General features: G+C 43.1%; 1 protein-coding gene across 3 annotated transcripts in view; it reads right to left on the bottom strand.

The window, feature by feature from the left end:
* RAB38 (RAB38, member RAS oncogene family) overlaps nt 1-12,525 on the bottom strand; it is an 82,993-nt gene that overhangs the window by 21,201 nt on the left and 49,267 nt on the right. For 2 of the 3 annotated variants that reach the window (XM_056561398.1, XM_056561399.1), the window contains exon 2: nt 8,536-8,819. In XM_056561398.1, the coding sequence (XP_056417373.1) occupies nt 8,536-8,819 (284 nt within the window). Of the gene's footprint in view, nt 1-8,535; nt 8,820-11,669; nt 11,997-12,525 lie in introns of those variants that run through there. The other variant, XM_056561400.1, reaches the window with a different exon arrangement.

The following is a 12,525-nucleotide window of genomic DNA, read 5'->3' on the forward strand; positions in this document are numbered from 1 at the left end:
CTGATTTACCCCCTTCCCGTGGCAACACCGTTATTTGGGTGGTCGTTGATCGATTCTCCAAAATGGCACATTTCATCCCTCTTCCTGGTCTTCCTTCTGCGCCTCAGTTGGCTAAACAATTTTTTGTACACATTTTTCGTCTTCACGGGTTGCCTACGCAGATTGTCTCGGATAGAGGGGTCCAATTCGTGTCTAAATTCTGGAGAGCTCTCTGTAAACAACTCAAGATTAAATTAAATTTTTCCTCTGCATATCATCCCCAGTCCAATGGACAAGTAGAAAGAATTAACCAGATCCTGGGTGATTATTTGCGACATTTTGTTTCCTCCCGCCAGGATGACTGGGCAGATCTCCTTCCATGGGCCGAATTCTCGTATAACTTCAGGGTCTCTGAATCTTCCTCCAAATCCCCATTTTTCGTGGTGTACGGCCGTCACCCTCTTCCCCCCCTCCCTACCCCCTTGCCCTCTGGTCTGCCCGCTGTGGATGAAATTTCTCGTGACCTTTCCATTATATGGAGAGAGACCCAAAATTCTCTCTTACAGGCTTCTTCACGCATGAAGAGGTTCGCGGATAAGAAAAGAAGAGCTCCCCCCGTTTTTTCCCCTGGAGACAAGGTATGGCTCTCCGCTAAATATGTCCGCTTCCGTGTCCCTAGCTACAAGTTGGGACCACGCTATCTTGGTCCTTTCAAAATTTTGTGTCAAATTAATCCTGTCTCTTATAAACTTCTTCTTCCTCCTTCTCTTCGTATCCCTAATGCCTTTCACGTCTCTCTTCTCAAACCACTCATCCTCAACCGTTTTTCTCCCAAATCTGTTCCTCCCACTCCTGTTTCCGGCTCCTCGGACGTCTTCTCGGTCAAGGAAATTTTGGCTGCCAAAAAGGTCAGAGGGAAAAATTTTTTTTTAGTAGACTGGGAGGGTTGTGGTCCTGAAGAGAGATCCTGGGAACCTGAGGACAACATCCTTGACAAAAGTCTGCTCCTCAGGTTCTCAGGCTCCAAGAAGAGGGGGAGACCCAAGGGGGGGGGTACTGTTACGCCGAGCGCTCCGGGTCCCCGCTCCTCCCCGGAGCGCTCGCTTCACTCCCTCCGCTGCAGCGCTCCGGTCACGTCCTCTGACCCGGGGCGCTGCGATCCTGCTGCCAGCCGGGATGCGATTCGCGATGCGGGTAGCGCCCGCTCGCGATGCGCACCCCGGCTCCCCTACCTGACTCGCTCCCCGTCTGTTCTGTCCCGGCGCGCGCGGCCCCGCTCCCTAGGGCGCGCGCGCGCCGGGTCTCTGCGATTTAAAGGGCCACTGCGCCGCTGATTGGCGCAGTGGTTCCAATTAGGGTTTTCACCTGTGCACTTCCCTATATTACCTCACTTCCCTTGCACTCCCTTGCCGGATCTTGTTGCCTTAGTGCCAGTGAAAGCGTTCCTTGTGTGTTCCTTGCCTGTGTTTCCAGACCTTCTGCCGTTGCCCCTGACTACGATCCTTGCTGCCTGCCCCGACCTTCTGCTACGTCCGACCTTGCTTCTGCCTACTCCCTTGTACCGCGCCTATCTTCAGCAGCCAGAGAGGTGAGCCGTTGCTAGTGGATACGACCTGGTCACTACCGCCGCAGCAAGACCATCCCGCTTTGCGGCGGGCTCTGGTGAAAACCAGTAGTGGCTTAGAACCGGTCCACTAGCACGGTCCACGCCAATCCCTCTCTGGCACAGAGGGTCCACTACCTGCCAGCCGGCATCGTGACAATGGTACAATGGGGGAGATATATCTAAACCTGTCTAGAGGATATGTTGCTGAGTTGCCCATAGCAACCAATCAGATCGCTTCTTTAATTTTTGAAAAGACCCCTGAAAAATGAAAGAAGCGATTTGATTGGTTGCTATGGGCAACTCAGCTACTTTTCCTCTGGACAGGTTTTGATATTCCCTTTAGAAATTATCCAGCTGCTCAGGGCAGTCATGGCACCCATGTGTCTTGTGGTGGCCCAGTATGGGAAGTGTTGCACTATGTCCCGTTCCACTACAAGTCCCAGCAAGCCCTTAAGGTCTCTGAAGTCACTGGTCACCTCTGGGCTGAACTGTATAGACTTTACCATCTGTCTAACCTCAGTAAAGCTACCGTTGTCCATTACTTGGCATCAAAGTCATTATTGCCCCCGTGCCTAGCCCAGGATCCAGTGGTATACCTTTGGGTGGTATTGAGGCTAAACCACACACTGGCATCACGAATACAAGGGGTTAATGCCATCTGCCCCTAGGGTAATTCCATCTGCCCTTTGCATCACAACCTCTACCACAGTCTCTATTCAGAGACCATGGGGGAGATTCATCAAAACTTGTGCAGAGGAAAAGTTGGCAAGTTGCCCTTCAGATCGCTTCTTCCATTTTTAAAAAGGCCTCTGAAAAATGAAAGCAGCGATCTGATTGGTTGCTATGGGCAACTGGTTGGCTTTTCCTCAGCACGGTTATTGATGAATCTCCCCCTATAGGTGCATCTGGAATGTTGGTGGGCCTTGATGACTGGGTTGGGGACCACTGGTCTAAAAGCATCATTAGATATACCGAAATCCCACTTCTGATCCATTTACTTTGTGCTGAAATAAAAAAAAAAAAAATAGAGTTTTCCCCCATCGTTCTGCACTCAATACCCCATAATGAGAAACTAAAATTAGAATTTTAGAAAGCTTAGCAAATATATTAAAGGAAATCTGTCACCAGTGTCACATGCATTAACCTGTCAGTACTGACAGGTAGTGCCGGTGACACTGATGACAACGGTACTTACCTTGTCCCGTTCCGTGGCAGGGATCTCTGGTAATCTTATCCGGTAGCTTCAGCTCCGGGTACCTGGCTTGGGGCACAGGCGGAGCTTAGTGACGTCACCGCTGCTGTTCTCTAGCAGCCGGACCCAGCAGGGAGCAGCAGCGGTGAGCTCAGCCGCCTGCCCCTAGCTCCCTGCTGCGGTCCCGGCTGCTAGCGACAGCAGCGGCTGACAGTCACTAAGCTCCGCCCTGTGCCCCCAAGTCAGGTACCCGGAGCTGAAGCTAACGGATAAGATTACCGAGATCCCCTGCACAGGAACGGGGACAGGTAAGTACGTTGTCATCAGTGTCACCGGCACTACCTGTCAGTACTGACAGGTTAGTGCAGGTGACACTGGTGACAGATTTTCTTTAAAAGGAAAAAACTTAAAAGGGTACACCGCTGAAAACATCTTATCCCCTATCCAAAGGGGATAGGGGATAAGATGTTTTCAGCGCAGTACCCCTTTAAATTTTGCATGGACAGACATAAGTATTTATATCCTTTCCTATATTCAAAAAAAATGTTCTCTGGCTCCTCCCATTTCTCTTCATCACCTTTTGAGATGTTTCTCCACCTTGGTTGGAGTCACCTGTGGTAAATTCAGCTGCTTGGACAGGATTTGGAAAGACAAATCCCTGTCTATATAAGGTCTCACAGCTGACAATGTACATCAGAGCAAAAAGCCAAGCAATGAGGAGGAAAGAACTGCTTGTAGAGCTCAGAGACAGGATTGTGTGGAGGCCACAGATCTGGAGAAGGGGGCAAAACATTTCTGCTGCACTGACAGTTTCCAAGAGGACAATGGCCTCCAAAAATCTTACAAGGTTGAAGTTTGAAACATAGAGGACTCTTCATAGAGATGGCTGCCCCACCAGCTGTGGCAAAACTACAACTCCCAGCATGCCCGGACAGCCAACGGCTGTAGTTTCCACAATAGTATGCCATGTGTTTTTTTTTTTTGCTGTTCTAGGACAATAGGGGCTTCCGAAATGTGACATGCCCCCAAAAACCATTTCAGGAAAACTCACTCTCCAAAATCCCACTGTCGCTCCTTCCCTTCTGAGCCGTCTATTGCGCCCGCCGAACACTTGACATACACATATGAGGTATTTTCTTACTCGAGAGAAATTGGGTTACACATTTTAGGAAGATTTCTCTCCTTTTACCCCTTGTAAAAATTCAATAACTGGGTCTACAAGAACATGGGAGTGTAAAAAATGAAGATTTAGAATTTTCTCCTTCAATTTGCTGCTATTCCTGTGAAACACCTAAAGGGTTAACAAACCTTTTGAATGTCATTTTGAATACTTTGAGGGGTGCAGTTTTTATAATGGGGTAATTTTTGGGGTATTTCTATTAGGAAGACCCTTCAAATCCACTTCAAACCTGAACTGGTCCCTGAAAAATTTCGATTTTGAAAATTTTGTGAAAAATTTGAAAATTGCTGCTGAACTTTGAAGCCCTCTGATGTCTTCCAAAAGTAAAAACATGTCAACGTTATGATGGAAACCTAAAGTAGACATATTGTATATGTGAATCAATATATAATTTATTTGGAATATTCATTTTCCTTATAAGCAGAGAGCTTTAAAGTTAAAAAAATGCAAAATTTTCAATTTTTTCATCAAATTTTGGAATTTTTCACCAAGAAATTATGCAAGTATCGACAAAAATTTACCACTAACATAAAGTAGAATATGTCATGAAAAAACAATCTCGGAATCAGAATGAAAGGTAAAAGCATCCCAGAGTTATTAATGTTTAAAGTGAAAGTGGTCAGATGTGCAAAAAATGGCCGTGTCCTACAGTGAAAATTGGCTGGGTCCTTAAGGGGTTAAAAGGGTTATCCAGGAAAAAACATTATATATATATATATATATATATATATATATATATATATATATATATATACATATACATATCTCAACTGGCTCCAGAAAGTTAAACAGATTTGTAAATTACTTCTATTAAAAAAATCTTAATCCTTTCATTACTTATTAGCTGCTGAAGTTGAGTTGTTCTTTTCTGACTAAGTGCTCTCTGATGACACGTGTCTCGGGGACTGCCCAGTTTAGAATCAAATCCCCATAGCAAACCTCTTCTACTCTGTGCAGTTCCCAAGACAAGCAGAGATGTCAGCAGAGAGCACTGTTGCCAGACAGAAAGCAACAACTCAACTTCAGCACCTAATAATTATTGAAAGGATTAAGATTTTTTTTTATAGAAGTAATTTACAAATCTGTTTAACTTTCTGGAGTTAGTTGTTATAATTTTTTTTCCTGGAATACCCCTTTAACTTTCTGGCACCAGTTAATTTTAATAAAAAAGTTTTCCACGGAAGTACCCCTTTAACAGTACCATCTCTGGTTCTCTAAGGCAGTATAGGGTTAAAAGGTAACTTGGGCAGTAAAAGGGGTTGATAACATCCTTGTTGTTCTGAAGAGGTTGCTAATATCTTCTCTGCTATTTAGGGAAATAAAGAAGTCAATGGTAACATGAACCAGTCCGGTGGCTTTGGGGGTTAGCATTGCCACACCGGGGCCCTGGGTTCGAATCCAACCAAGGGTAACATTTGCATGAAGTTTATTTGTTCTCCCCGTGTTTGCATGTCCACACTCCAAAAATATAGTGATCAACCAATCTTATGGGATCTGTGATTGGCCCTCCTACCCCATCTGGGCTCCTTTGCTGCTCAAGTAATATGTCCACCCCCAGGCACAGGATGAAGTTCTACCAAGCCTAAGCGTCACGGACCAGCAACAAGATCTGGATATATGTAGACATTACTGCTTATTGTTCTGAAATGTCCTAAAACTCTTCTCCGAGACTGTTACATTGCTCATTCCTGGTTGATTACCATAATAACTCAGCTGATTGGAAATCCTGCTAACTCCACGGCGCCCCCCTACCAGCTGCCAGCACCGGCAGTAGTATATGAAAAAAGAGAATTATTAGAATAGACGTCTCGAAAAGTTAACTTTAGTAAATTGCTATAGAAAAGGCAACATCAAGCACAGGTCTAAGGTGACGTCTTACATTACCCCCCCCCCTCCCCATTAAAGAGGTACTCTAATGGAAAGCATTAATTTTTTTATTAAATCCACTGGTGCCAGAAAGTTAAACAGATTTGTAAATTACTTAATCCTTCCACTACTTATCAGCTGCTGTATAATCCACAGGAAGTTCTTTTCTTTTTACATTTCCTTTCTGTCTGACCACAGTGCTCTCTGCTGCCACCTCTGTCCATGTCAGGAACTGCCCGTAGCAGGAGAGGTTTTCTATGGGGATTTGCTCCTACTCTGGACAGTTCCTGATATGGACAGAGGTGTCAGCAGAGAGCACTGTGGTCAGGTAGAAAGGAAATTAAAAAAGAAAATAACTTCCTGTGGATCATACAGCAGCTAATAAGTACTGGAAGGATTCATATTTTTTAATAGAAGTAATTTACAATTCTGTTTAACTTTCTGGCACCAGTTGATTTAAAAAATATTTTTTTCCAGTGGAGTACCCCTTTAAGGGTATTTGGCTACAAAAATGTGCCCCCGAGTTTTCCACAGCTGCTTCTTACTTCTGCACTATTTCTTTCTTGTCTTGGTTGTTTTTATATAAGTCTAAGAAACCTAATACAAAGTCTACATAGAATAGAGAGGTAGCAGATGATTCCTTGTCTATACCTTCTCGGTTATGGCGGCCAATTTAGCACCTAGGGAGATATTATTTAGTCACTGGGACACTCAAGTGTCATTGAATTGCATAGCCTCTGCTCTTGTGGAACTTTTTTATATTTATAAAGTGACTAATGGTGTTTTCCTGGGCTTTAATATTTATGGCCCATCCTCAGCAGGGTCTAACTCATGGTACTCTTACCCATCAGCTTTATTAAAGGGGTACTCCACTGGAAAAAAAATGTTTTATAATCAACTGATGACAAAAACAGATAAAGTTAAACAGATTTTTAAAGTACTTCTATTAAAAAATCTTAATCCTTCTAGTACTTATAAGCTTCTGTATGCTCCACAGGAAGTTCTTTTCTTTTTGAATTTCCTTTATGTCTGACCACAGTGCCCTCTGCTGACACCTCTGTCCATGTCAGGAACTGTCCAGAGTAGGAGAAAATCCCCATAGCAAACCTCTCCTGCTCTGGACAGTTCCTGATATGGACAGAGGTGTCAGCAGAGAGCACTGTGGTCAGACAGAAAATACATTCAAAAAAGAAAAGAACTTCCTGTGGAGCATAAAAAAGCTTATAAGTACTAGAAGGATTAAGATTTTTAAATAGAAGTAATTTACAAATCTGTTTAACTTTCTGTCATCAGTTGATTTAAAAAAAAAATAAAAACATGTTTTCCAGTGGAGAACCCCTTTAAGGGTCCCACCAACCCCAAGTCACTGTCAAAGTGATTGGTTACCAGGCAAGGTGAAAAGAGGAGAAAAGAGCTGATTGGCAGGGTTGGGTGTTGAACCTCCATTGATATGCATGGCACATGTCTTGCATGAACCCATGGGAACAGAGGTCCTGCACTTTTTCCTCAGCAGGAACACTGTTCCCATAAGCAGGAGTCCTGCAGGACCAGCCCTTATAGGGGTTATCCAGAAAAAAACTTTTTTTTATATATCAACTGGCTCCAGAAAGTTAAACAGATTTGTAAATTACTTCTATTAATTATTTTTAATCCTTTCAGTACTTATGAGCTTCTGAAGTTAAGGTTGTTCTTTTCTGTCTAAGTGCTCTCTGATGACACGTGTCTTGGGAAACGCCCAGTTTAGAAGCAAATCCCCATAGCAAACCTCTTCTAAACTGGGTGTTTCCCGAGACACGTGTCATCCGAGAACACTTAGACAGAAAAGAACAACCTTAACTTCAGAAGCTCATAAGTACTGAAAGGATTAAGATTTTTTTAATAGAAGTAATTTACAAATCTGTTTCACTTTCTGGAGCCAGTTGATATATATAAAAAAGTTTTTTCCTGGAATACCCCTTTAAGTGGATATCTTGGGTGAGTTCCTGCACTTTTCCCCCAGTACTTGACTCCTGGTTATATAGATGGACTGTTTTAGGTGTGTGCCATCAATATTATCTGTCAACTCTTTTTGTGCTGCTTAAACCACAAGTCACCAAGGTGGTTCTCGGTCTTCTCTCCACCAGACCAGCTTTGAATGATAGATCTCCTCCTATTTGAGTATAGGGAGAGGTCAATCTTCAGGAAGACAGGATAGGCAGAAGCCAATGAGGTCCACCTTGATGACCCGTAGTTCAGGCAGCATGAAAGTGATGACAGGTTCCCTTTATTAATCTAATAAACCTTTTTACCCTTGGTACGTCGTGACGTCAGGTCACGTCCCCTCAATGCACGGCCGCCACACCCCCTCCCATAGACTTGCATTGAGGGGGCGTGACCTAATGACACGAGGGGGCATGTTTGACCACTGCAGCGCGCATACAGCATTCAGAACTAAATGTTCCGAACGCTGGCCAGTGGAGTACCCCTTTAATCTTTCTCATGCCTTTGGGGATCTCTCTCCCACTGAAATTCTGATGTGTCAAAGTAAGTCATAAAACGGGCAATGTTGGGCATGACAAAATTCCAGTAAGTATGGCCTAGAAGTCTCCACTCCTGAAGAAGGATCCTCACCCCGAAAGTCTCATGATTGTGCAGAGTCACAGATGGGGGATGTGGCCATTGCCTCTTGTATGACGGAATTACTTTAGAAGCCAAGATTTCTGGGGCACTTACCTTGGCCGAGGTTTCGAACCAGCCGACAAAGCCGTGCTCCTTGCAGAACTGGTCCATTTTGCTGCAGTTGTTTTTGAAGCCATCTTTGTTGCCCTGGTCACATTTGTTGGCTAGAAGTACTGCGGAAACTGGCAAGCCATTAGAGAGAGTCAATTTGGAGTCTAAATCCTCTTTCCACTTTGTTACAGCCTCAAAGGTCGCCGGCCTCGTGACATCAAAGACGATGAACGCTCCGACCGCTTCTCTGTAGTACACCCTGGTCATGTTTCCAAATCGCTCTTGGCCTGAGGATGGATATTGGTGTTAAACATAATAGAGAATGTAGAGAATGTAGTATTAACATCTATCCTGTCATCCTCTGTGCTGCTTTAACATTCTAATGCCGCAACCAGTGTGACAATTGTATCACTTCTCAGCTGAGAGCAGGACTAGCTATGAACAATGTATCAGTCTGGAGTCCAGGCTGTGTACATCACAGAGCATTGTCTAGACTGGATACAATTGTATCTTCTCAGCTGAGAGCAGGACTAGCTATGTACAATGTATCAGTCTGGGGTCCAGGATGTTTAGCTCACAGAGCATTGTCTAGACTGGATACAATTGTATCACTTCTCAGCTGAGAGCAGGACTAGCTATGTACAATGTATCAGTCTGGACTCCAGACTGTTTAGCTCACAGAGCATTGTCTAGACTGGATACAATTGTATCACTTCTCAGCTGAGAGCAGGACTAGCTATGAACAATGTATCAGTCTGGAGTCCAGGCTGTGTACATCACAGAGCATTGTCTAGACTGGATACAATTGTATCTTCTCAGCTGAGAGCAGGACTAGCTATGTACAATGTGTCAGTCTGGAGTCCAGGATGTTTAGCTCACAGAGCATTGCCTAGACTGGATACAATTGTATCACTTCTCAGCTGAGAGCAGGACTAGCTATGTACAATGTATCAGTCTGGGGTCCAGGATGTTTAGCTCACAGAGCATTGTCTAGACTGGATACAATTGTATCACTTCTCAGCTGGGAGCAGGACTAGCTATGTACAATGTATCAGTCTGGAGTCCAGGCTGTTTAGCTCACAGAGCATTGTCTAGACTGGATGCAATTGTATCACTTCTCAGCTAAGAGCAGGACGAGCTATGTACAATGTATCAGTCTGGGGTTCAGGATGTTTAGCTTACAGAGCATTGTCTAGACTGAATACAATTGTATCACTTCTCAGCTGAGAGCAGGACTAGCTATGTACAATGTATCAGTCTGGAGTCCAGGATGTTTAGCTCACAGAGCATTGTCTAGACTGGATACAATTGTATAACTTCTCAGCTGAGAGCAGGACTAGCTATTTACAATGTATCAGTCTGGAGTCCAGGGTGTTTAGCTCACAGAGCATTGTCTAGACTGGATACAATTGTATCTTCTCAGCTGAGAGCAGGACTAGCTATGTACAATGTATCAGTCTGGGGTCCAGGATGTTTAGCTCACAGAGCATTGTCTAGACTGGATACAATTGTATCACTTCTCAGCTGAGAGCAGGACTAGCTATGTACAATGTATCAGTCTGGACTCCAGACTGTTTAGCTCACAGAGCATTGTCTAGACTGGATACAATTGTATCACTCCTCAGCTGAGAGCAGGACTAGCTATTTACAATGTATCAGTCTGGAGTCCAGGGTGTTTAGCTCACAGAGCATTGTCTAGACTGGATACAATTGTATCTTCTCAGCTGAGAGCAGGACTAGCTATGTACAATGTATCAGTCTGGGGTCCAGGATGTTTAGCTCACAGAGCATTGTCTAGACTGGATACAATTGTATCACTTCTCAGCTGAGAGCAGGACTAGCTATGTACAATGTATCAGTCTGGAGTAAGGGATGTTTAGCTCACAGAGCATTGTCTACACTGGATACAATTGTATCACTTCTCATCTGAGAGCAGGACTAGCTATGTACAATGTATCAGTCTGGGGTCCAGGATGTTTAGCTCACAGAGCATTGTCTAGACTGGATACAATTTTATCACTTTTCAGCTGAGAGCAGGACTAGCTATGTACAATATTTCAATCTGGGGTCCAGGCTGTTGAGCTCACAGAGCATTGTCTAGACTTGGAAAAATTGGGTATGTGTAGCTCACTCAGGTATTCTAACCTGAAGTTAACTAGATTGGTCTAAATCCCCAAAAGACCTAATAAAGTAGGAGAGTATATATAAATCATTATATAGGGCCAGTCCTCAAGGCTAGTGAGTGAAAAGAAGCAAAGATAGATAAAGAGAATTTATGAGATGTAAATAAATATATTATAAGAAAAAATAGGGTAGTACAAATATGAAACTACAAATGAGTTAATAATAATAAAAAAAACATTTATTATTAACTCTTTTTTTATTATTAACTCATTTGTAGTTTCCCATTTGTACTACCCTATTTTTTCTTATAATATATTTATTTACATCTCATAAATTCTCTTTATCTATCTTTGCTCCTTTTCACTCACTAGCCTTGAGGACTGGCCCTATATAATGATTTATATATACATTGTCTAGACTTGACATGCCGGAAGCCTGGGCATAATTTTGGGAAAAAAAAAAAAGTCTACTGCCAAATACCCCTTCAAAGGGGTTATCCCATGGTTTAAACGTATCACCTATGCACAGGAATGGTTATGACTACCTCATAGGTGGGGTTCCAAATGGAGGGATCTATCACGAAAATAAGGGTGCCTTGTGCTCAGAATGAATAAGGCTAGGTTTCCACTTGTTTTTTTTTTCTGGCAGTTTTTGGATATCTGCCACTGCAGTTTTTGAGCCAAAGCCAGAACTGTATTCAAAAGGAATAGGACATATAAAGAAAGGACTTACACTTCTCCTCCCTTACAGATCCACTTCTGTCTTTGGCTCAAAAACTGCAGTGGCAAGACTCCAAAAACTGTCAGAAAAAAAACCAAATGGAAACCTAGCCTAAAGAAGAATAACATCAGTGCCAAAGTTAGAAAAGGAGCACAGCACTTGGCACTAATTCAGGAGGCATAGGGATAGGCAGTGTTAAATGGGCGCTGTCAGATTCAAAAACGTTTAATATGATGTACATCTTGGCAAAACATTAACCTTTCTATTAGACTTCATAAAAAAATGCTATTTACTTTTTATAGAAATCATGGCAAATGTGATAAATGTATATACTGTAAACTGAAGACACTGAATCCTATTGTCGTAGAGGAACATGTGCTGGGAAGGACATCAGACTGAGTTTGGGTTTCCATTCATAGACTTTAACTGAAATGTGTCTTGTGACTGCGGCGATCGCGCTTATCAGAGAGTCACGTGATCTTCACCAGAAGATATCTTATCCGCCATCTCCCGTCATGACACATAGTGCAAAGATAATAAGAGTTATAGTTTTTAAGACAATATCTATGCTACTTGTGTTGACTAGCGACTAGTCAGCCTAGAGAGGATCTATCTTTGGGGGAGATTTATCAAAATCTGTGCAAAGGAAAAGTTGCCCAGTTGCCCATAGCAACCAATCAGATCGCTTCTTTCATTTTTAACAAGGCCTCTGCAAAATGAAAGAAGTGATCTGATTGGTTGCTATGGGCAACTGGGCAACTTTTCCTTTGCACAGGTGTTGATATATCTCCCCCAATCTTCTTACAATCTGAGAAGTTGATCATAAGGTGTCAACATGCTTTGACCCCCAGTGTTCACCTATAATTTATATGGATGCCTAATTGCTTGTGTTCAATTTCCCTGCAGCACCCCCGCAGGAAAAAAAAAGTATTGCACACAGTTTGTTGGAACTTATTAGCTGTTTTCTAGTATTCAGAACTCCCTAATAGGAAATTTCAAAATGAATAAGACAATACTTTTAAGCATGCTGGAATTGTAGTTTTGCAACAGCTTGAGGTACACCGTTTGGAGACCACTGGTCTACATTGACCCAAAGCCTTACACATCCCACCTACTACTCTTGAGTGGTCCAGTTTTGGAAACCAATTG

This window comes from Hyla sarda, chromosome 2, assembly GCF_029499605.1.
Source record: "Hyla sarda isolate aHylSar1 chromosome 2, aHylSar1.hap1, whole genome shotgun sequence".
Taxonomy (NCBI): domain Eukaryota; kingdom Metazoa; phylum Chordata; class Amphibia; order Anura; family Hylidae; genus Hyla; species Hyla sarda.